Source organism: Heterocephalus glaber, unplaced genomic scaffold (genome assembly GCF_053883595.1).
Source record: "Heterocephalus glaber isolate CG9 unplaced genomic scaffold, H.glaber_assembly_v1.0 deba00001764, whole genome shotgun sequence".
In the NCBI taxonomy this organism is placed as follows: domain Eukaryota; kingdom Metazoa; phylum Chordata; class Mammalia; order Rodentia; family Bathyergidae; genus Heterocephalus; species Heterocephalus glaber.
Genome location: NW_028258461.1, coordinates 3,552,881 through 3,577,470, shown reverse-complemented (window position 1 = coordinate 3,577,470; position 24,590 = coordinate 3,552,881). Strand labels below are relative to the sequence as shown.

At 43.3% G+C, this 24,590-nt stretch overlaps 1 protein-coding gene and 1 long non-coding RNA gene across 2 annotated transcripts; both read right to left on the bottom strand.

The window, feature by feature from the left end:
• Nucleotides 1–736: 736 nt before the first annotated feature.
• On the bottom strand, nt 737–1,580 carry LOC147821093 (uncharacterized). The gene is made up of 2 exons (XM_087202095.1): nt 1,344–1,580; nt 737–1,162 (listed from the first exon to the last, which is right to left on the bottom strand). The coding sequence occupies exons 1-2, from the start codon at nt 1,503–1,505 to the stop codon at nt 857–859; spliced, it is 468 nt and encodes a 155-aa protein (XP_087058221.1). The 5' UTR covers nt 1,506–1,580; the 3' UTR covers nt 737–856.
• Nucleotides 1,581–10,297: 8,717 nt separating this feature from the next.
• Nucleotides 10,298–13,242, bottom strand: LOC147821092 (uncharacterized). The gene is made up of 2 exons (XR_015447655.1): nt 12,940–13,242; nt 10,298–12,042 (listed from the first exon to the last, which is right to left on the bottom strand). It is a non-coding gene; the product is annotated as an uncharacterized LOC147821092 (long non-coding RNA).
• Between the last annotated feature and the right edge of the window lie 11,348 nt (nt 13,243–24,590).

The following is a 24,590-nucleotide window of genomic DNA, read 5'->3' as shown; positions in this document are numbered from 1 at the left end:
ACTATGGGGCTGAGTGAAATATTAATATGAACGATAGAAAGAGAAAGTATAAAGGAGCCCACACGCAGAACCACACATTTCATTCACCCTCCCTGGAAGAGAAGGCCGCACCTCTAACGCTGAGAATGGCACGGAGAAGAGAAGGGGAGGCAACTGAGGAGCGGAAGTGAGGGAGAGTGAGTCAGCACAGGCGGAGGAGTGGGTCCTGAGCCCTGAGCTGGAGCAGAACCTCCACCCGGACCTCAGGACCACTCCGCTGCACCACCTTGTGGAACCGGAACCGGGGCTTCATCTGGGGGGAGGAGCGCTCAGCCACACACACACTGCATCAGGTAGGAGGCTGGAGCCCGGAGCTGGGGCTCGAGGGAGAAGTCCTTACCCTGGACAGCTGGCGCCCGGGGTTACCCGCAAGGCCGAGGCCGAGGATCCAGTCCGTCCTTCCTCCAGCCCCTGCCTTCCAGCTCTTTCCTCTCCCTCCCCTCCCTTCCTCTCCCCCTTCCCCTCCCCTCCCTCCCCCCCTCCCCTCATTCCCCCCCCTCCCTTCCAGCTCTTTCCTCTCCCTCCCCTCCCTTCCCCTCTCCTCCCTCCCCTCCTTCTTCCCCCCCTCATTCCTCTCATTCCCCTCCCTTCCTCCTCTTTCCTCCCCCGTCCCCCTCCCGCCTTGTTCCCTAACCCTCCTGCCCTTCCTTCCTTCACAGCCCTCAGGGAATGGGCAGAAATGCACACAGAGGCCCCCTTTCGTGTCTTGACGGTGCTTTATTGTCCACACTTGGTCTCCATGAGGCCAACATCCCTTCCCCTGTCCCCTCCTCCCAGTTTCTGGGGCCTGTGCTTCTCCGCCCCCTCGGTCCACTCCCTAGGTGGAGGTGGAGGTGGAGGTGGAGGTGGAGGTGGACATGGAGGCCATGGTGGAGGCAGAGGCTGCACTGGAAGCAAAGTGGAGGCCGAGGCAGCGGGGAGCCCCTGAGACCGCGCTGTCAGCCCCAGACTCAGGCTTCTCCACAGGATCAGGCTGGGGCTCAGGGTTGGGCTGCAGCTCAGGCTCGGCTTCGGCCTTGGGGTCGCCGCTGTCCCTCTGGCCCAGCCCTATCTCCGTGTGCTTGTGGTGTTGGTTGGGGCTGTTTTCCAGCACGGAGATCACCCAGTCGATGATCTTCTGCTTCTGCAGGACAGGACAGGAGAGGAGAGGACAGGAGAGGCCTGGTCAGGGGGGGCTGTGCTGGGCTGGGGGCCGCCCTGCCCGGCCCTGGGGGGAGGAGGAGGAAGGGCTGGGACCAGGAGGACAGGGCCGGGCCGGGGACAGGGCCAGGGACAAGAGCAGGACACAGCCCGGGTCCTCTCACCCTCTGGGCCTCTGCTTGCTGGGCCTCGGCCTGGTCCGCGCTGTCCTCCGCCCTCTTCGTCTCGGAGCGCCTCTGCTCCTCTTCCACCTGCACCTTGGGCTTCCTGATGGTGATCCAAGTGACAGCCCACTTGCCATGCATTCCACAGTCTTCCTCCTCCATGGCTCAGCTTCGGACCTCTGGGCCAGCCCCGTTTCCGTTTCCTCTTCTGAACCCTCCTGCAGCTCTAGGAGCCACGCCCTACTTTGTTACCTCACCCAGGCTCTGCGCCAGCCAATGGGAGCCCTGAGGAGGCTCTGACGTCACAAACCCCTACTCTGACAACCGGGGTGGGGGTGGGCAGACACTACCACGTGCTCCAAACTCACCTGCAGCCCTTTCTCAGCTTCCGGGGTTCAAGTCTCACTGCACACATGAGAGCCCTGAGCCATGTCTGTTACTCGGTTCCTTAGCCCTCCTCATTATGTGCCATAGGAAATCCCTCCAGGCCCTTGTGGTCCAGGAAACCATCATGTTTTCCCCTACAATTCAGTCATATGCACCTTGGAAGCCGCCTACTCCTTGGCTAAAGCCAGGCTACCTTTTTATGCTACCTGCTTTGCTCCCATGGCCACTTAGAATTCCTCAGCTTCCTGACCCCTAGGCATACCCTCCTCCAATAGGGTGACAGGCCTCACTGCCTTTGGGAAATCATAGAACTCCATATAGAAAAACAAATAATAACACCAACAAAGGAAACATGACCAGCACCACTAGAGCTTTGCTTCCGGTTCCCCTGCTCACCTCACATACAAAGAGACAGGCCACCCCACATGCTCTCCTGAGATCCAGACACAGCAAACCAGTACCATTCATTCCCAGGACGACTGTCCAGCATGGTCTAGGAGAACGATGCTATCAAGGAGAATCAGGCAGCTTCCATTACTGTAATCACATAGCAGAAGCTACTGCTGCTCACAGAAACAATGGGTTTATTTAGGCCCATAATTCTGGAAGGGCCAATCCAGGGTCAAATGGCTCCATGTCTTCTGACCTCCAGTGAGGGCCTCCTACTCTCATGGTGGGAGCACGTGGGAGAATAAACTGCTCACCCATTGAACCAAGAAGCAAGGAGAGAGACAGAAATAGACTGGGGACCCATCACTGCCTTCAAGGGAATACCCTCAAAGGCCTAAGGACTGCCCACTGCGCACTGTCTCCTAAAGGTTCTGCCACCTCCATTACCACCATCCCGGGAAGCAAGTGTTCAACATCAGTGCCTTGCGGGACACGGATCCCAGCCAGAGCACAGTGCATCTGTGTCTTACGAACCCCAAGGGTGCCCGGGGAGTACTTCTTCCCTTTATTTAAATACTCACAAACCAACTTGTAAGTGGTTGGGGGAGAAGTACAGGGTTCCTTCCTGCAATCTGTTGTCCGAACAACACCCTGAAATGAACAAACAGCAGAAAACCCACACATGCCAACTACCTCAAATACAGCAGGTCAAAATCTGAATAAACGTTTTTGAAACGAGAGGTTTCCGCTACCTTTTAGAATTGTTTTCTCAATGTGCATACTGTCTTTAAGAGTATATCCACTGAAAACCATCAGAGCATTAGGGATGCACTTGGTGAGTATTTGTTTAAAGTGTTGCGATAGAGCTACAGGGCAACGCCTGTCCCAGCCATACTCTTTCCACCAAAATGAAGAATAAAAATTCAAGGTCACCAATGTACAGCGAGATCAGTGTATTGCAGTTTCCCTGTCCCACTGGTTTCATTTTCCAGTACATGCTCCACGATCCCAGGCTCAGCAGTACACTGAGAGGGGCCCTGCCTGTCTCACCTCAGTCACCAGGACCAGGGACCCCTGCGTGGCTCCTGCAGTTCTTGCCTTCTGGCCCTCTGTCCTTGCTGTATTGAGAGCTGCCACTGGCTTGATCCGAATATTCCTTAGCTCCATTTTCAACCACCTTCTTGATGCTCACTTTTCACTGTCGAAGGCAGACTTAAGCACGACACAGAGCACCACATACGGGGCAGAATCTCCGTGGTGTGTGCTATGCTCTGTGACCAAAAAGGAGAAAGGGGAGATGTTAGAGGCAGCCATTCTCTTCCCTCTGGGACCCTGGGCCCATCCAGAGCAGAACAAGCACAGAGCTGATGGAGGGTGGACGGTCCCCAGGAGCAGCCAGCTGCTGTTCCTCAGGCACAAGCCGATGACAGCAAGGAGCTGCGATGGGGGCCTGGGGGGATGGAAACCAATGAGGAGAAGCCTGTGCTGAGAAGAGCAGGGGCTCAGCCCAGGTGACCGAAGTGACTCTCAGACAGGGAGCCAGGCACCAAGTCTCCATCCCTCACGCTCCAGAGCCCTCCCTCCCTCCCACCTGCACGCCCGGGCCCAGCCCAATCCAGCCAGAGGGCCCAGGAGCGCCAGGATAGAAGCGTGCACACGGCCTTCCAGGACAGAGCTGGGTGCAGAGCGTGGACACGGGGTCTGGAAGGGTGCAGGGGAGCTCCCCAGCACACAGGCAGGCTGGGAACCCCCGGGGAGGGGCCGCCTTTGCTGGTCCCAGGCACAGGGCAGGACACTCAGGCCCCAGGGCCTCAGCACTGCACCAGAGTGGGAGAGGCAGGGTTCAAACCCAGCCCTGAGGCCCTGAATCTCCTGGCTTGAGTCACCCCTGGGACCTGGAGCCTTCCCTAGGGTCACCGCCCTGGGCTGTGGAGTGAGGAAATTGGAGCCACTGATGGCACCTTTGAAACATGTGCTGGATGATACAGTGCTGGCCTGTAGTGACGCGCCATCCCTTTCAACTGTGAGTAACAGTGGGATTCCAGCCCACCCCGTGGTATAAAGCAGTGAGGAGTGTGGAGGGCCGCCCCACCCCAGGCCGGAACTAGCCTGGTCCCTCTCTGTGATTCAGTCACCACTGTGGGAGCACCGGCCCTGGGCACCCCGAAGAACACACCATGCCCTCCTGTAATCTAGAGAAAGAGCCTGGAAGTAGGGTGCTCTGGGCAGGAGTGAGCCACAGCACCCAGGCCATGGAGTCCCTCAGCAACCCTTGGGGACGCTCAGGTTCCGCCCTGGGAAAAGGACAATAGACCCCCAGACGTGGCCCTGCCCTGCACTCCTCACAGAGAAGTGTTTTGCACTACGACCTCCCAAATGTATACTCCTCATCTCCTATGTTGAGAAATGCCCTATGGGAGTTCCCATCTGCCTAGAAAATGTATCTGACTCCCTAAAATCAAGTAGTCTGACTAGTCACATGGTTTCACAATGCTCTATATTTCAACTATTTTTCTCTTCTTAGATACTTAAGGCTAAGGATTGTGATCCTTTACTGTTATACCTAATATGAAAAATGCTTTCACATAACATGACAGATGGAAAGAGTTTGCAGTGAGACGCACCTTCAGTTGTGCGTACAAACGGACAGGGGAAACGCTGTGTGATTGTTTTACCCTGTGGCCAAAAAACTTGAAAGAATATTCTTTTATTCCAAAGAAGCTCTTCTGAGTGTCTTCTGTGAAAATCAATACAATAGTAGGTATTTAGGTATGTTGAGGGAGACATGAAAATTGTACTATTAAAAAAGTTTGTCTATTGATATTTAATATAATGCACTTATCCTATTTTAATTGGTTCATGTTATCTGGAGCAGTGTTAGAACATAGGTCAGTTAGAATTGTAATATGCTCCTAAATTTTTTATTACTACCCACCTCTTATCTGGAGAAGACATTCCTGTTTCTTTGATGCTTTAGATTCACTTGTGTTTTCAAACTCCACCATCTAAACAGAACAGACAAGACTTCATATGAAGGTCATTTCAAAGTCAGAGCCTGAGATGCCTTCTAGATACTAGGAACTCCGAGGGGGAAGTCTCAAAGTGCATCCACTAAGCAGTTTCCCTTTTCATTACAAACACTGTACTGCTTGCCATTTAAAACATCATTTTCAATAGGTACAGTATTAATGTTAAATTTTAGGAAATTATAGTATCAATTAAGAGTGTCATAAAACTAAAAACTGCTATATTAGAATAGAAGATTATCTCCAACCACGTCACACACAATGCAGTCCTCTTGTGCGCACTTCACATTTAAGTCAGAAAAAAGCTCCTCAGACGTATCATAGTTTGCTTTCTTTTCCCAACTAATGGTATTTGAGTGCATGCACCTCACAGATATCAGGGTTGCCATAAGGCGCAGGCACCTTGGTTAAACCCTATCGAGGCCAATACCTCAGTATCATCAGCAAGGAAAATGCACTCAAACTTGTGTTATAGAGTAGTCTTTCACATGGTTTTCTTATAAGCAACATTTCCCAGCTGTTTACCTACACCAACATATCTTACCTTCTTTTTACTTTGCTTCACACCTGATAGAACATTTATCCCATACACAATAAAATAGTAGGGGTGATTGGGGTGTGATTCCCCTCATACTTGCATTCTGGAGCAATGTACTCCCCTGTGTTCGGAAGTATACACTCTGATCTCCATTTCTACCAGAGCAGATTTGTTCCTTCACAAAGAACTCAATTCATCGTGCACATGGCTCCTCCCTCCCCTTCCAATGCCCCTTTGGTTAAGTGTGAATCAAGAGCTACCATTTGCAAATGCAGCTGTGATACTACACAGCTGAGCATGGATGCCCCGTGATGTGCTGAGCAGACTGGCCTCCGCCAGGCTTGCCTCTCCTGTGTTCATCCATTCTCCTCCTTTCTCAAGTAAGAGTGTGGAGAAGCAAATAGAGATGTAAAGACTCACAGTCACACTTCAGGGAGAGTTGAATTAGAACTCAAGTCCCTGTACATCATATTTCATAACTAGATCTCCCCTAAAGTCTCGTGCACTCATAGGCTGGGCATTTGGGAAGTGATTGGATCATTGGGGGCTTGATAATCACCCGTAGATGAGTCCACTGATGCGTTTATAAGTAAATGTGATGTAGGGAGGTCAAGCCTGGTCTGAGGAGGTGGGTCACTGGGGGCGTGGCCCAGAAGGAGTATTCCCTTCCTCTTTGCTTGAGCTGGCTCTCTTTGCTTCCCGCTGGCTGCCATGTCATGAGCTGTTTGTCCTCTGCCACGCCCCTCTGTCATGCCACCCTGCCTTGGACCCAGCCAACTATGGACTTTACAAACTGTGAGCCAAAATAAACCTTTCCTCTTTTGGCCTGTGAGTGTTGGGTATTATGTCTCAGCGATGAGAGAATTAACTATGACACTGGATTCTCAGTTTAGCTCCCATTCAGTGAGTGTTTTATACATGTTCTGTGCATGTTTCATAGTGCCTGTTTTCTCACAAAATAATCAAGATCAAGATCAAGCAGAAAACATGCAGAGAATCTCCCCAAGGCCAAACACTGCCTTAGGTGATGTTGGAGCTGAAGAAACTGCAGCAGAGGTGGCCTGGCCTGTGGGAGGAGTGGGAGGGAGCAGTGGTATCCTCCCCAGGGAGCTGCCAGGGACAAGGTGGAGAGAACAGAGCATTGCCTTAGCACAGTCCATGAAAGCATGGAGAGGAGTTATTCCAGGCAAAGGAACTGTTTACTTCATTTAAAGATTTTCTGAGTAATCTACAAATTCCTCACAAACCTATATTCTGCCAACAGGCCCAAGCAAGTTGTGTGTCTAAAGTTGGGGTTGGAATGGAATGAAGACTTTGATTCCTCTTGGCTGAATGCTGGATGTCTCAGCACAATGTCTCTTCCTAAACCCCTTTTTTAGTTCAGATCCTATCCCCCTGTCAGGTTAGCGATTCTCCATCCAGCAGGAATCAGCCTCATCTATTAGGCTGTGTTCTCATGGTCTGCGGACATCTACATCTCACCTGTGAGAAAGACTCACCTTCAGATTGGTGTTACTGGCTGCTGAAAAAACTTAAAACTAAAACATAAAGACTCCGCTCAGAGATCCAATACTGAGAGAACTAAAAGACAAGCTACCAACTGGAAGAAAGCATTTGACAATCATATTTGAGAAAGGATTTTTATCCAGAATGTACATATTCTTATGAATCAGTTTTAAAAGGAAATCCAAAAGGCAAATACATGAAAAGACCCTTCAGCAGAAAAGATACATAGATGCTAAATAGATTCATAAGAAGATGTCATTGGGGAAATGCAAGCTAATCCCACAATGAGTTACAATTTCACATCGGTTAGAATGGAAAACACCAATAACCAGGCAACACCAAGTGCTGGCAAGGATGTAGGATAACTGGATCCATCATTCTCATCCGATGGGGACTCAAACTGGTATGGCCGCTTCTGAAAAATTTGGCAATTACTTAAAGTTGAACATAAACTCACAATATGAACAAGCAAGCCCACTTCTAGAATATTTATCCTCAGCATTCATACAAATGAGAAGTGTTCATGACAAAATTCTATATGAATGCTTAGTGGCTGCTTTATTTATAATTAATATGGACTATAAACAATACAGAAGCCTTCAATGGGAGAATGGATGACCAGAATGTAGTACATCTACATAATAGAATAATCAGCAGGAATAAAGAGAAACCAAACTATTAATGTAAGCAAGTTAAATGATTATCCATAGAATTATGGTGAAAAAAACACACAAGAATTTCAAAAGATTATATGCTCAAGCGTTGCATTTATGTAATAAGTGTTGCCATTCTAGAAAAGGCAACACTACAAGGAGCCCAGATCAATGATTGCTCATGGTTTCTGGATGGGGAAGATTTTGTCTACAGAAGAGAAATATAAGAAACCTGGAGGGGTGTTGGGACTATTTTTATTCTGATTGTGTTGGAATTTATAAGGCTCTATGGATGTGTTAAAATTCCTAAAATTGTACACACGTGCAAAGTTAGAATGTGTTGACTAAAGCAATCATGCAGAAAAGATTCAAGAGGAGGATAGGTAAGTATGGGCAAAAGTAGCCGACAGCAACAGGATTCTCCAGAGAAACCAAAGCAGCAGAATGCATACTGACACAGAGAGAAAAAGAGATGTATACAAATCATTTGCTTGCACACTCATGTTTCAGTGCAAGGCACAGAGTTAGCAAAAGCTCCCACTGACTCAGCCTTTTGGTCACACTCAGGTCTTCGGAAAATTGGACGAGGCCCACCACCACCACATGCGGCAATGTGCTTCCTACACCATCTACTGATTCCACAGTTACTGCCTCCAGCAGCACTCACACCACAGGATGATGTTGAGTTTAATCTTCCTCATATATAGGGGCCAGAGACCACACTGGAACAGATATGAATTGCTTTACCATGCATTTTGCCATGCGTTTTCCCAGGCCTGACAAAAACCCGTCCTTTCCAGAAGAGGGAACAGAGGAGCAGTGGAGGGTCTGGCAGCTGGAGCTGAGAGGGCTGTGGGAAAGCCCAAAGGGATTTCAGAGGCAGTGGGTCTGGAAGGAAATGGGAGCCGCAAATTCCGATGCAGGGTTCTTGGGGAAGTAGAGGTTATATAAATGGCAAAGTCTGAAAAGTACAAATGACAAGTGGACATACAGCAGAAGTCTGCAAGAGATAAACATAAACTGCTAGAAGAGAAAGAAGATTCTCCACCAGAGTCTGAAATCGAATTGACCTCAGATAAAAAAAGAAAATCAGGACACAATGGTGTCACCTAAACAGAGATGCAGTCGCATTGTGAAGAGGATGGTCACAGTGTCCAGGACTGGAAAAACATCTCTAGTGAAACACAAGTGGGACAAAAGTAGTCATTGTGTTCATAGATTATATTGAAAAAATTCCAACTGCTAATTTGCTATTGTGTGACTGTTTTGTCCAGACAAGCCAGTGTTCTTCTGATTAATAAGGAGAGAGGAGAGGGGGAAGGACGAATTGCAGCCACAGACTAACTGAGAGTGAGCAGGAAACTGTGTGAGTACTTACTACAAATATAAGCTTTCAAGTCCAGCTTATTGATATTCCCAGTGTGAAGGGAATTTACAGGTGCAATTTCAGTCTCTGGCAGTGATTTCTGTCAGCTTGTGAAACAGGAAGGAGATGTAAGCAGGATGGAGGTCAGAAACAATAGCTTAGAATTTCAGAGAAAGAGCAACCATTTGGGTTTTTGAGGAGAACACAGTTGTTCTGGCCCTGGATCCTACCACGGTTCTTGGCAGCAGGAGTCAGAGATGACTCCAGGTTTTAGAACCAGGTCACTGGTAGAGAGCGGCAGCATCAAAGAGCTTCAGCAGCCTGGGCACCAGATTTGCAGGGGAAGTGAGGCCATAGTTTCAATATTTCAGGCCTAAGTCGATGCTGGGCCATGCAAATGCTGCAGATAAGAATGGTCCTTGAAGACAAGAGGGCAAGACCCAGCTGCAGGTTCACACAGTGGAGTCCATGGTAGGATGTTTTACCATAGATGGACATTTTAATAAGCTTGCAGAAAGTAGCATAAATGGACTATCACTGGCGTTCACCCTGGAAAAGTGCTGGGCATGAGGAGTGAAGAGAAAAGCGATGCTCAAGAAGGAGTGGGAAGAACAATGACCGTGTGGTGCCATGGAAAGGCAGAGAACCGGGGAGTCCCCTGAGCGCACCATCCTCTCTGCACCTGGACCTGAAATCACACAACTCCGTGTCCACCTGGGAGGCCCCTCGCCCTCACCCTGTTCCCAGCCAGCCCGTCAACTTCTGTTCATCTTTCAAATTGCAATGCAGGCGTCCTTGTCTCCAGCCCACCCTCCCTGATCCCCCTTCCTCCACTTCCTTCAGGTCAAAGTAATAATCACTACCCACTGCCTCCCTCTGCTGTGTTTGCACAGGCGCACATGCCAGTGACCTGCTCCTGTGGAGTAGAGGTGGGCGCCTTCTCCCCAGATTTCTTCACATAGTCTTCCTTGTGTGCATTGCTCTCAATCCAAGTTTCCTCTTGTTGTAAGGACACCAATCATATGGGCTCCCTTTGTAACTGGCTACCTCAATAGGTTCCCGTTTCCAAATAAACACATAATCAGAGGTACCGGCATTAAGCCTTTATTCAACACACAAGTTTTGGGAGTCAAAATTCAACACATGATAGATACTTTCCAAAACAATCCATATTACCTAGGTATATAACAGCAACAACATTGAACGATGATGTCCTTTATGAGGGAGTTTTCTCTGATTTCATTTGAAAGAATATGGGGAAATGGCCTCATTCTGAAACACGTTGAAGCACAAACCCAACAGTTCTGAAGCTTCCCCTTGTTTTGCAAATACAGACCCATAACATACTCACTCCTGACTTCACTGACAACTTGACACAACCCACAGGGTTCCTCATTTCCCGGTTGCAGAGGGTGGGAAGGAAAACAGAACAACTAGAACAGGCCACAGGCAGCCCTTGGGGCAGGTATATCAGGACAGGAGTCAGGCCAACCCTGCAAGCCTCAGCAGCCACATGGAGATGAATCCGGCAGTGACGTCCTACTGTGTTTTCCCAAAGGTCACACAAGGTAAGAGGGAAAAGTATACATCTTGCCATCACCATAGAGTAAGCAGTCAAAAAATGTTTAAAACATGTCAGTCATGAATAACTGTGAGGTGACTTCTCCTTCCTCATTCACTTTCACTGAGTGTAAAAGTGATCACCACATAGCTGTGACCTGACTTGGATTAGCATCCTCTGAAAGCCAAAGCACTACTCCCCTCCCCTCCCCAGTTTCTAACATGTTGAGAAAAAAAGGCAGCATGATTGGTCTAATGTTGTGAGCTGGTATCAGCCATTCCCTCAGGTCAGGCAACATGTGAAAGAAGGTCTGGGGCATTAATGGTTTATAATTGTAAATATCTGTCAAAGGAATCATTGAAGTTAAGAAAATTTTTTGATGTCAAAAATCTGATGAGTTAAAAAACATCATATTGCAGTGATGGATGCATGCTCATATTTATAGCAGCACAATTTATAATAGCTAAATCTTGGAAATGGCCTGTAAGTCCATCCACAGATGAATGGATAAAAAAAAAATTTAAACACTGTGGAATACTACTCTGCCACAAAGAAGATACATTTGAATCATTTGTAGCAAAATGGATGTATCTTGAGGCCACAATGTTAAGTGGCAAAAATTAAACACATTAGCTGAAATACTGCACAGTTTGTCTTACATGAGAAGCCCAAAATATAAATGAAGAGCAAAATAAAATATAGTAATAGGAAGTAGATGGGTAGATTTTGTTCAAATAGGAAGGGGGAAAGAGATGGAGGGAGTTGGGAGGGAAAGGAGGGGAAGGGATGCAAATAAGAATTAAGATGTGTCATGTACATTTACCAACTCCACACAAGGATGGTAATCATTAACATACTCACTGCAGTAACAGGCACTAATAAAAACAAAAACAAAATATTTTTGCTAAGTGATGAGGATCTTCATTAAATATTAGAGTTTTAGAGGGAGCGTCAGTTTCTCTAATCGAATAATTGCAGCCTGTTCTCAGAAGTTCGTCCATCTTTCTCCGTCTCCACACCACAGGGCAGAGGCACTTGGTAAGTGGTGGGCGTAGTGAACATGGCTGAAATGGACATCTCCTGACTCCAACTCAACCTCAGAATCACTGTGACCCCCCTCTTCTTCCTCAACACTACGTCCACCCATAAGGAAAGTCAGCCAATTCTGCCGCGTCACTGTCTGCGGGATGCTGTTGGCCTCCATCATGTTCATTGCCAGGGCCTGGGTGCAGGTTCTTCCCACTCACATTTGTCCTTTGCAGTCATCTGGCCCTGTAGATAAATGAAATCTGAGATCCTTGGCGTGGCTTTGCAAAGCCTTCTATGGTGGAGCTACAAAGTCTATTTCCAGGGCTGTCAGTCACACTGCCCGGTTTCCCCAACACTGCACAATGACCACCCATTCCATTGCTTTCAAAACCTCAGTCACATTCATTGTTACTTTTGCTCCCACTGCTTTTTCCACCCTTAGCAGCCTTTCAGCTCCTCAGCTGCAAGACAGCCCTTGCCAATCAAAGCTGACTCAGTCATCCGTGACCTTCTCTGACCCCTAAGAATTAACCAGTTCCTCCTTTAAAGTCCCACAGTCCTTTAATTATATTTTTTCTTATGACATTAGGAAGTAGTGTCCTTTAGGGGAAAAGTAGAGTCAGATACGTTTTTTTAAAAAATTGTTTTTCAAGAGTGTGATCCTAGGCCTGTCATCCAGCCTCTGCCTTAATATTCTTATCTCAAAACTGATTCATATGAAATAAGCGCTTATGGGCCCGGGAAGGGAATTTAGCTCAGTGGTTCCATCGCTTGCCTTGCAAGCGCAAGGACCCAAATTCGATCCCTGGTACCAAAAAAATTTAAAAAGTTAAAAAAATTAAAAAATAAAAAAAGAAATACGCGCTTAAATATCATTTCCTTCATCCATTCTCGGCATAGTCTATAAGCTAGAGCAGTCTCTCTCTCTCTCTCTGTGTCTCTCTGTCTCTCCCTCCCTCCTTTCCTCCACACAAAAGAAGTTTTCAATAAATACTTGTTGAATAAGTGAAAAAAATTAGTATATTCTTACTCTGAAAGGGTGTTTCTCAGCTGCACTGGATAACCCCCTTTAAATATTTATATTCTGCTCACAGACTGAAGGTAAGCAAGAGAAATGAAAGCCAGGTAATCACTACTCACGTCCAGTCCACCATTCGCCAGCTCTGTCATTGTCATCAACGCCATCATTTCTCTCTTCTTACTGCATTCTTCTTCCTATCGAACCTTTAGTCCAAAGTGATAAAAGCACCTAATTACACGAACCTTTCTACCTTGTAATTAATCAAAACCAGCTGGGAAAGCAAGTGGAATATTCCAATTTTTTAGTCAAAATCCTTTCTCAAAGTTGTCTCTAACCCTAAAATTGCAGATCTCTGAGTGAGACGGTAGATCAGAGATGTGTGAGCCAGGGACTGCTGGTTGTAGACAGTGCAAGGACAAAGCCCGGCTCAGTCTCAGTAAATGCTCAAGATTATGAGGAAGAGAAAATAAATACACAAGACAAAGAGCCTACAGAGGATTCAGTTCTAAAGTTCATCATGCAATAATAGTCCCACGTCAAACACTTAATAAGTACTGCCAAGGGCCTTGTCCTTTTGCAAAATAATTGGGTATTTCTTTGTTAATACAAATACTTCATGAAATAGGAACGAAAACAGCTCACAAGTCACTGAAATACTCATACCTTTTGCCTAAATACTATGAAACCACAGAAAATATTCTCAAAAAGTCCTTGCAAGAAATTAAAATATATTAATATGTATAGTTATATTTGCTGATCATGATAAAAAAGATATAGAAACAATTCAAATGTCCAACAATAGGGAAGTGATTGTTTAAAGGGAATAAATTAATGCAGGAAAAATAATAATTTGGCTTCCACAAGATTCTCTTATTAATAACTTCCTTTTGCTTTTGAGCTCTTTTGAAGGATTTCTGTTTCTTCTTGCAATCAACTGATCCTGTATTTAGATAGAGAGAAGAACATAAAAGAGAGAAACATACATGCAGAGAAATGTGTCATTCTCCTTGACTATGCTGTTTAGCATACAGGAAATGCAATAAATATTTAATTACAGGTGACATGAACTTCCAGATAGTTTATAAAACGTATAAAAATCTCATTCTAATGCTGTTTATTTTCCCATAAAGTCATATGCTGATAATGAGGAATCCCTTGCTTAAGCACCATATGTGCAGGATCTCTCTCAATGTTTATTATTTCCATCTTACAGATGAGAAAACTGAGATTCAGAAATGTTATATTTTGTTACTTTGTTCTATCTAGAAGGGTTTAGGTCTGCATGTTCCTGTGTGAATGTGTCAGGGAGACACAAAAGGGATCAAATTGAGGGTGGAAGTTAGCTAAAGAAATTATATGATTTGAGGACAAATTTTTCCAGAACTCCACTGATTTTATCCATTGAGTTTTATGTTTTCAATTTTTACGTGCATTTGTATGTGTGCACGCAAATTTATATGGCTTGTGGAAATTACTCATGATTAGGGTAGCTATCATGAAGCTTCATTTGGATACCAAGCACATTGTCTGTTCTAATGCTTAGGTATGTTTTCCTTTGGGGTAGATTGTGCAGCACAGTTCTGCTGAGACATTATATGTGGGGAAGGGGTTAAAGTCCCAACCAATTGCTCTCTTCTCTCTGGCTGCCTCACTGATTAAAATCTATGCTAGAGGCATACAGTTGTACAGCACTCCAAAACCAAATTGCCTAACCACAAATGTAATCTCCTAGCAGCCTTTGTAGGAGAATAATATCTTTTTTAAATCTCACATTTTTAAAGTGCTGTATAGTTTCCAAAGGATTTCTGGTCTATGATTTCAAGTAAGTGTAACTGTCGTTCCCAAGAAACAACATTATTATTTTAATTTGTCTGATTTCAAGGTATCTTAATGTAACCCAGATATCTTAGCTCTCACCAGCTAGAAAGGTCCAACATAATTTTCAGGACCAATGTATGGTTGGAGGGGTAAGCCTTCACCAGCCTGCTTGCTGGAAATTAGGCCTCAAGGTCCAATCTCAATGTGAGATGCTAACCAAGTGCTTGCTCCCTGTGAGACTTTCAGTTGGAAGCATCACCCAGAGTCTACTATACATTGTTTTTCTTTTAGAGTCTACTATATTTCTCCCTGCTTTATCTCCTCCAGGTTATTGCCCTCTGAACCAGGGGGAAGATGCTTCACTATTATCATTGCCCACCTTGCAAGGAGCAAGGCCTGCCCCAAGGATCAAGGATGCCATATCTGGATGCTTTCCCAAGTTGTCATCTTCAGAATATCAGACTATTGCTGGGAGAAAAGAGTCCAATTCATGGTTTCAAATTGGCCCTACAGCAGCTCTTGCTTGTAACCAGAGTCTCTCAGCACCTGAAGAGTTTTGAAGTCTTTGGGCTGGAATCTCACCCTCTGGCCAGAATCTTGAAGATTCTCCAATAAACATAATGATCTATAAATTCATGTTGCTCAGGGTTTTTAATCAGAGGAGCTCAGACCCAATCTATTGAGCGTGATGTTGTTTGTCTTAAACAAATTCTCTGGAAGAAACCTCTCAGATAAATAGTCGTTTGACTTGAGAACGCTCCTGAATGTGACAGTTGTTAACCTCACCTGAGGCCTGGGTTCCAGATGGCAGTAGCCATTAGCAACTCCGCAGCCACCACCATCAACAGTAGGAGGCTTTTTTGTTGTTGTTGTTCTGAAAATGGCTAAGCACAAGGGTTCACCCTACCATTGCATGTTTACATGCTTCCAGATAAGACTTAGCTCCATCTCTTCCCTTGGCTACCATGAGATTCCTGGGTGATGCAGATGACTCGCTTGTCCACCACCCGCATAAAACACCAAGTCCCATTCATTTGCTTTCAGTAGGTCTGCATGAATGCTCTCTCCTTATTGCAGTGGCCTGGTTAAAGGAATCTCCTTATTTTCAAGGTATAGTATGTTAGGTTTTTTACAAGAGACAAGCCTGTGTGGGGGTAAAGAAGATACTAATTTGAGATAAGGCTGCAGGCGAGGTTCAGAGAATTCTATGGGGGCTCCTGAGCTAGAAGAGCTAGCATGGTGTTTCACAGTTGTAGGACATCACAACAACGCTGTATGGCCTTTGTAATGGAAGGTGCTGCTCAGGAACTAACTGGAGGCAAAGCACTTCCCTGAGGCCTCGCTAGGGCAATTTCCACTGAGAAGAAGCAGCTGTGAGTGGCAGGAGCCACATTCCCTGGATCTGAGGAGAGTGCCTGCATAGGGTATTAGGGCCCAGGTATCCACTCCATTCCTGAATGAATATTAGTGAATACAAAGGAGGCAAACAAATCTGGAAGGCTGGTAAGATATTGAGGAGAGTGAGGAGAAACTAGAGAGAAGGCACAGTGTGTTCTGTAGAGAAATTTTAAAGCTCTCTGGGAGTTTTCTAAACTATAGTTCACAAACTTTCAAGGGCTAATCTCTTAATGCACTAAACTTGACAACAATCCACTCGCTATATGATTTTTCATAAATGAATTAGCAATTTATTCATGAATATTTAATGAAAATAAAATTAAAAACTGACCCCCACCAAGTCAGCTCAGTCTCCTTATTCTTTCAAAAGACAGGTTTTTTCCTTACCAGACTTCTTATGAATTCGTGTCAGCTCAGGCTCAGGACAGAAATATTGAAAGTTAATTTTTCTGTTATAGTGTTCTTGATTCTTTTTTATTCAATCTTCTTAGAAGCGTTTTCTGTACTATTCCTGTATGCCAGGAGTCAAAATGTATGCTATGGGGGAGATTAAACATTTTCCAATGGCTTTCTACCCTTGATTTCTGCCACCATAATATACACAGGTGACTTTTCTACAACATCAGTGGAAAAGGAGAGGCACAGTGCAGACTACAATAAACTCAGTGAATACTAATGAGCTTGTGTAGATGACACTGTAAAATGCTCTTTCTAGATTCTAGAAATCTAGACTATAGAATCTAGAACACTCCTATCTTTGGCTGGTTGGGTGGTGGAAAGGTGTTTTATATTTTGTTCTGTAGCAGGAGAGACTGAGGATGTTTAGATAGTGATGAGAAAGAACAAGGAAGTTGTTAGATAAGAGAGAAGATCTAGGAGCTATGACATTTATGAATTCAATTCCCAGAAGAGAGCTGAAAAGTGAGGTCTACCTCAGTCTCATTTCTTCAACTGTGATTTGATGACAGGAGTGGTTATAGTAGGAGACCAGAAAGAAAGTTGGAGACACTTAGGTTTATCCAGGGGTATAGTTTTGACAGATGATGCACAGGGCAGTAAAGGATCAAAGAGGGCAAAGGATTAGCCAGTGGCTGAGGAAATAGACCTAGTATTTAGATTAAACATACTATTTGGGAGAAAATGGATAAGTCTAAATTAGGGAGCTATCAAATGGATTTTAAAAGGCAGTGTTGAAGGAAAGAGAAAAATAGTAGCAAGAGTTCCATTTACTTTACTCCAGCTGTGGTAAGAAATCAATGTAAAACAACCCTAAGAGATATACATCATTATTTTTTATATTTTTTATGTGAGGACACTGAGACACTGAGTGGCTAAATCATGTAGGCAAGTCAAGCAGTTAAGAAGTGGCCCAGCTCTAATAAGTCTGACCTCAATCTCGACTCCTTCCTTCTTCACACAGGCCTCAGAGGAGAGTGTAATGTGTTCTTTCAAGACTGCATTTGTGGGAAATGATAAGGTCTAGCGTGTGACATAGTAGTGAGTGACTATAGTGGGATGCAGGCTGTATCCAGTCCCTGACATCTCTGCTGCCCTCTCCTTCTGTGGTGGAAATAATAGTGTAACTGCAGTCGTGCATACTGCTGTGACTACCTGAGCTGTGACTCGGTGCCCACTGATGCAAGTAACTATGGAGTCAACAAAAGAGAAGTTGCTCAAGTATATTCAAGTAGAAAGAACCTTCCACATTCAGGTCATGCGAGTGTGTCCCAGCGTGTATAGGGCAAGCATATATGTTCCCTGACTCCGTGCCTCATGTTTTCAAAACCTTCAGTATGAATGTTCTTTTTCCAGTGTATTAGTCAGCTTTGCCATGTTTGGGAAACAGTGCCCAGCACTCACAATTTAAATGAGGAGAGGTTTAGTTTGGCTCATAGTTTCAAGGGGATTCATTCTACTGTCGGTTGGCTTCAAGGCAAGAACATCATGGCGGAATGGCACAGCAGAGCAAGGATGCTTAGTTCACGGTGGCCCGGAAGTATAGTGAGAAAGGAAGAGGCCAGGGGCCAGACATAGTACCCAAATCACAGCTCCATGACCCATCCAGACACCCAGAGGTATGCTTTTCTACTTCCCTGGGAAGACCCTAAAGCTAAACATTTTGACACAATTAAGGTCAACTGTCACCGCTGAGTGTTCCCTGTGATTCCAGCTGAATTTTTGTCATTGCTATGCAAATGTCAGTGTGGGGCACCACAGCTGGAGTAGAACTGCCATCGAAGTGGGGATCTGAAAAATCTCTGTCACCATAGCAAATGTATAGCGACCTGAGTTTAAAGTCCTGGCCTTAAAAATGAAATTACTTGAATTAGAAGGATGCTTTATTATGTGCTTTCTCTTCAGCCCTGGTGGCAAGAAAAGTACACAGTATCTTCTAATCTGAGGAAGCTGTTAAAGAAATGTCCTAAAGCTTTCTGGCATTTTACTGTGCTAGTATGGAGGTGTGAAAAGAAATTGTGCTCGTGATCCAGTTGTGCCCCTCGCTTACCATAACTCTATCCATGTTACTTAAGCCTCCTGAGCTTTAGTTTTGTCCTCTGAAAGATGGTGAGAGCAGTGTGAACAAAATCGTTCTTAAGAAATGCTTAAGGGAGCCTGACTCAGAGTAAGATCTCGTACATTGTGCTGCTTGTAGCAGTAATTGTTGTTACACATATTGTTTCTACTTCCTCGTGACCCATTCATTTATTCTCCCTCCCATACCTGTAACTCCACTGAGAAAGTTCCCGGCAAAGTCATCAATATCATCCTTGATCCTGAAATTAATGGATACTTCACAGTGTGTATCCCATAAGGGTTCTGGGCAGCTTTTGACACTGGATCACTTCTTCCTTCGAAAAGTGCACCAATTTTGGAACCACATTAGCATCCAGTGAGTCCTACTTACATGTCAGGTACTATTCTAACTGTGCTCTTTAAGTATGTCGTGTTTGCATACAATCGATGTTGTCCTTAGTTCCATTCTACACATGAGGGACAGATACTCAGAAAATTTCTTCTCATGTTAGTTCACAAAGCTCACATGTGATAGGGCTGAGATTAAAAGTCAAGTTTAGTGTTTTTCAGATTGCTGTCCAACACTCCAACACTATCCTTGTCTCACTCTACCCACTTGGGCAGGTGATTTTTTAAGTGCTTATGTTGCGCTAAGTACTATGGTTAACACAATGTGTGTGTGTATGTGTTTTATGTGTGTTGGATAGATGGACAGAGGTGCCTTAATAAAAAAGATAGATTCTTTAATCCTAATAATTTTATGAGACACATACGATTCCTTCATAGCAAAACTGAGGCTCAAAGAGATTAAATAAATAGTTCAAATTTGCCTTGCTAGTAAGTGACACGGCCACCATTTGAACCCATATCCAGTTCATTTTAAAATTTTCTCTCTTGATTATTACATTACATAAACTACAATACAGTTTCCAGTTTACCATCTCAAATTTCACATAAGTTTAAAATAAACTAGAACTGAAACTGCTATAAATTTGACTAAGATATTCATATTTGTATCTCTGTACAACTTTGCCTGGATGTGGAGGCCTGCTAGCCCCAAACACAAGCTCTGAATGAAGGGCACCCTGACATCCTTCCGGAACTCTCAGCTTGTTCGAGCCCAAATGGAAAAACTAAGGCTTCATCTATAAGAGGCAGAGACAGGTAGAAAAGTGGGGATATTTAGTTCTTATGCTGCAAATAAAATCAGCTCTGACCTCAGTCCTGTGAAAATCAGGATGTCTAATTATCTATTCTCTTCAGAAGACATGAAGAGCAAGTCCTTCTTACCACCAGCATGACCATAATTGTACTAGCATTCAACCAATATGCACTACAGCAAAAATTAGGGCCACTCAAGAAACTTGGCAGTTTGTTGCTGCCATAAGTAATAAGTAAAATTTTACGATTCAGCATTTCTCTCTGCATGATTCTTCTAAAGATTATAAATAATTCACACTAAATTATAGTTACTAGAAAGATATTTTAAGCTTAAAGTTGGTTGGAATTAATACGATTAATGTCCAAAACCACCTTGAAAAGGGAAAAGCAAACATATTGACTATCCAAATAGGTAGCTTATTTAGCACACCTTAAATTGCTGCAATTTCTACATGACAGTGAAATAGCATGTATGATTATTGCATTAAAATGAGATATTATAAAATATAATTAAGGGGCTTATCAGCATCCTCACATTTTTCAGGAGGAATTCAAAGATACAAATTCAGAAGCTTATTAAGCTGGATGAGTGATTACTCTATCTTTTTCTTAATTATAAAATATTCATACTCCTGATGTCATAGACCATACAGTATTTATACCACATGTGCAATGAAATTGATGCTCAATATTTGCTTTTTTTGTTGTTTTTTGTTTTTTTTTTGGTACCGGGGATCGAACTCGGGTCCTTGATGCTCAATATTTGGGCAATATCCCAGAGGAAAAAGTCTGTCCTCTAAATTGATTCTAAGATTGTCTTCAATTTAAAGCACTATCTCACAACTGCACATAAAGCTCTAATTCAAGTGAAAGTAAGATTTCTTCAACTTGAATTGCTAAAGAATTTGCCTCATGGGCCTAGTCACTTTGTCAATATAGATAGATAGCTGGTTTGGCTGAATGATAAGTTTGCTATAGACCTTTTGCCTCCTCATCCTCACTTGTCCATTTTTATATTGAAATGAATCTTTTAACATCAATGCCAGGTTTGGAGGTCTTCCAGCAAAGACCAAATTATGAATGAGTGACGAGAGTAGCTTTGTGTTAGCATCTTCAATTTGTTTTTTTGTTGAATATATAGATAAAAATCAAAAGAAGACCTAATGCAGAGTTCTCAAACTATCTGTATAACCTTCTCCCTAGATGCTGAATCCCTAAGTGTAGGAAGAGCCCAAGGAATCTGAATTTAATGGCTAGTTAGAACATTTCTGGTATAATTACTGTCTAGATTTCATTCTGATCTAATTCCTCTGACACTCAGGCAATATATTTTTGCATAATCTACAGGTCATATCTTGCAGGAGAAGAATTTGAGTACTGGAGTAAATGGGTTGGATTTGCCTGCGGATTTTGCCATTTCCCAGCTTTAGGCAAGTGTGGCTTCAGGCAAATCACCTTACCTCTCAGATCCTGTCCCTTCATCTAGCAAGAGAATATGTTTATTAGTCTTTGTCATGGGTCTCTCTGAGTTATTAGGAGGAAAAACAATGGCGTAAGGACCAGGTGTGGTAGAGATAATGTTATGTGTTCACTGACTTCTTTTCAATTTCCTCTGAGCACACAGTTAGGCTTCCTTTCCTGGCTCCCTGCTGAAATTATTGGGTCCAGTGTCTCTGTTCTGATCAGTGAGTGGAGTGTGATGTGTGCTGCATCACAGGCTTACTCCAAACCTGATCCTCTCTTCTCTGTTCATCATCTAAATATCAATTCCAAGAGCTTTCTTGAGAGCCTTGTGTGGAACCCAAATAGCCTTTCACCTGAATGGCTGCTTGAACCTAAGCCTGCTCTCTGCTTTCTAGAATTTGGATTAAAGCATGAGCAAGAAGCAACGTTGATACAGTTAACCTACTGAGATTGAGAGTCATTTACTTATGCAGTAGTCTGCTCTGTGAACTACAAAATTACAGATAAATGTAAGAGTTTAAATCATAGGGCAATACCCGGGGCAGGCTAAAAAGGGATCTGATAGGCTAGGATTTTTATTGCCATTTTAGTTTTCAGAATAAGTTTTGATTGGAAAGGTGTCTTCTGCTCACAAGTACCTGTTCCCTACATGTTCACCTTCCCTAATGGACAGTTTTCTGGGAATGAATCACAGAGGCAATAACGACACAAAGATGAGAAAACAAATGCCCTGGGAGCAATGAAAAGTAGGGACTTGATATGAGGGCATAGATACCCAGAAGGAGGAGGGTGCCTAGGAGGAGTTTAGAACAGAGGCTCACTAAAAAGTCAAAACTAGACATACAGCAGAGAGTCAAAGAGCACACGGTAATGGGTGTCAAGAAAAGAAACAAGGCACTTTGTCCTGAGCTAGCAAAAGTGTAGAAGTGGTCAGTGTGACCCAGGATATAGGAGAAGACAGATTCAAATTCAAGAAAATTGTTTTTATTCTGTACTTTTAAAATGAAATTTCTATATAAACCCCCAAATAAATTGGCAGTTTTGAATCTGGAGTTCATAGATCAGAGGGGTGAAAGAATAAACCTCCACGGTGTTCTTGAATGCTCTAACCTTGAAAACAAAAATTATGTGCTGCATTGCTTGTGGCTGAGTTTTTAAACTTTCATCCATTTCCTAAAGGACACAAAATATTTACAAACGTCTTCACTGATTTTGTGAATACCTGGAAGGCAACTGTTATGGCTTGTATCTAGATATCCCCTCAAAGCATCATGCACTCACAGGTGGGGCATTTCTGAGCTGACTGGATCGAGGGTGTCCAGTACTGAATTAAGAGTGTGTGATAACTGAATTAGCCCACTGGTTGGTTTAGCATATTTCTGGATGTGGATGATGGGAAGGCCTAGCTTGAGTTTACTGGCACCAAACAATAGGCTTACAGCTTAGATAAATTAAAAAGAGAAAGGGAGGCTCACTGCTTGCTGTTTCCTGCCTACCCTGCCATAGACTGTTTCTCCTCTGCCATGCCTCTCCACTATGCTACCCTGCTTTGGAGCCAGCCAACTATGGACTGAAATCTCTATAAACTTTAAGTCAAAATAAGTCTTTCATCCTTTAACTTCTGAGTATCAGGTATTTTGTCTTAGCAAAGAGGAAAATAACCAAGACAGTCACTGTCTCTGTATATTCCCATGCTCGGCACAAAATAGATGCTCAGTAAATGATGACTGAAGGTGTAAATGTATTTTTCTCCGATTTTTCAAGGTGAAATGCTCTCTGACACTTTGTGATTCCCAAATCACTTAGTTTGTTATTCCTTTTAGAGTTGCTGACAGAATGCTTTTCGTCTAAATTCATAGTTTACTTGCCCCCCTTCCCTACTTTAATCACATTAAAGCAAGCAGGCATTGCCTTAAGTCCATTTAAAAAAAAATCCTAACCTTGTCTAAGACAAAAATGGCATACTTTAGGAAACTCATTGTATGATTTGACTTAGCAACAATCTTGAAAGCTATATGGTATCATCATCCCCATTTTACCGATAGAAAAATAAGATCAGCAAGATGAATTGGCTTATATAAATAGTGAGTTGACATCCTAGAGCCAAATTCTTCCCTATCTAATTCTAAAGTCTTGTAGTATGCTTGTTATTTTATATTTTACAATATTATAATATGTTGAGATAGCTGACCCTACATAGTGTTGTATTAAACTACATTGAAAAGAACTGAAATGAATTTTACAAGAATAGCATAACCATGGGCTATTAGACAGTCAGAAACCCTTGATCTAGTGTATTTTCCAGGTGGAAAAATGGAAATCTACAACAGAAGAGCTTCTTACCCAAAGTTAGGAAGCCAATAAGTGGTCAAGCTCGATGTCGTACCTCCTGGATAATTGCTTTTCCTTCTATTATATTCTTTTGGTTCATGCTGCAATGGAGTGTAATCAAATGGTCAACAAATATAGAAAATTGATATAGAAAAAATCATGTCATACATCCAGAGCTTAATTTAGCTCCTTAAATATTTTAAGATACCCTTTTAGAACTAGTAATAATTACGGTTCTTGATTACATAATACATTTTCATGTATCTAGTTTTCTACATCTTTCTTTCAGATATTCTTTTGCAAATGGAAGTAGAAATGCACCAGATCTTATGACAAATGTTGTCTACTTAATTCAGGGAAATTGCAATCTATCATTAGTAATAAATTAAATGTTGAAGAGAACAGATCATTTTAATGTGCAAAAAGTTGCCCTGCCATTTGTCACAATTTCAGAGGTCAAGGTGTGCATTTTATAATGATCATCTACATCCAGTATTTCTGATCCAGGTCACTCTAAGAGTCTATGATTCAAGGGACTTGCCAAAAGACCTTTGCTGAGTTACAAACAGACCAAATAGTGCAAAACAGAATTATAACTTGTATCTAAGAATTTTTGGAAAGATATGCAGAAGTGAGGCACATACTGGGACAAGGAATACTACCTGGAGAAGCTGCATTTGGTCCTCTCTAAGTTATGTCAGGCAGATGATTTAAAAATTATATCTATTCCAAAGCACTTCCAGTGAAAAGCAAATATCTTCCAAATCCCAATTCAAAGTATTAGTTTAGTTATTTTTTCTTTTGATTAGTTGTATTTCAATATTGAAAACAGTACATTTCTGTTGCTCTTAACTGAAAGGTCAACTGCTGAATGAGACCAACTGATAGTAAAATCAGTGATAAAAGCTGAGTTTTGATAAAGAGAAAGAGAAATTTGGGATGAAACTATATTGACTTGATCTAAATGCAATAAATCAAATCCTTCATATAATGAAAGTGTTTTGTTTTCTGTGAGAAATATAATACCTTTTAATGATTTTGTTACCAAATTTAGAAAATCAGAAAGTAGCAATTATTTAACAGA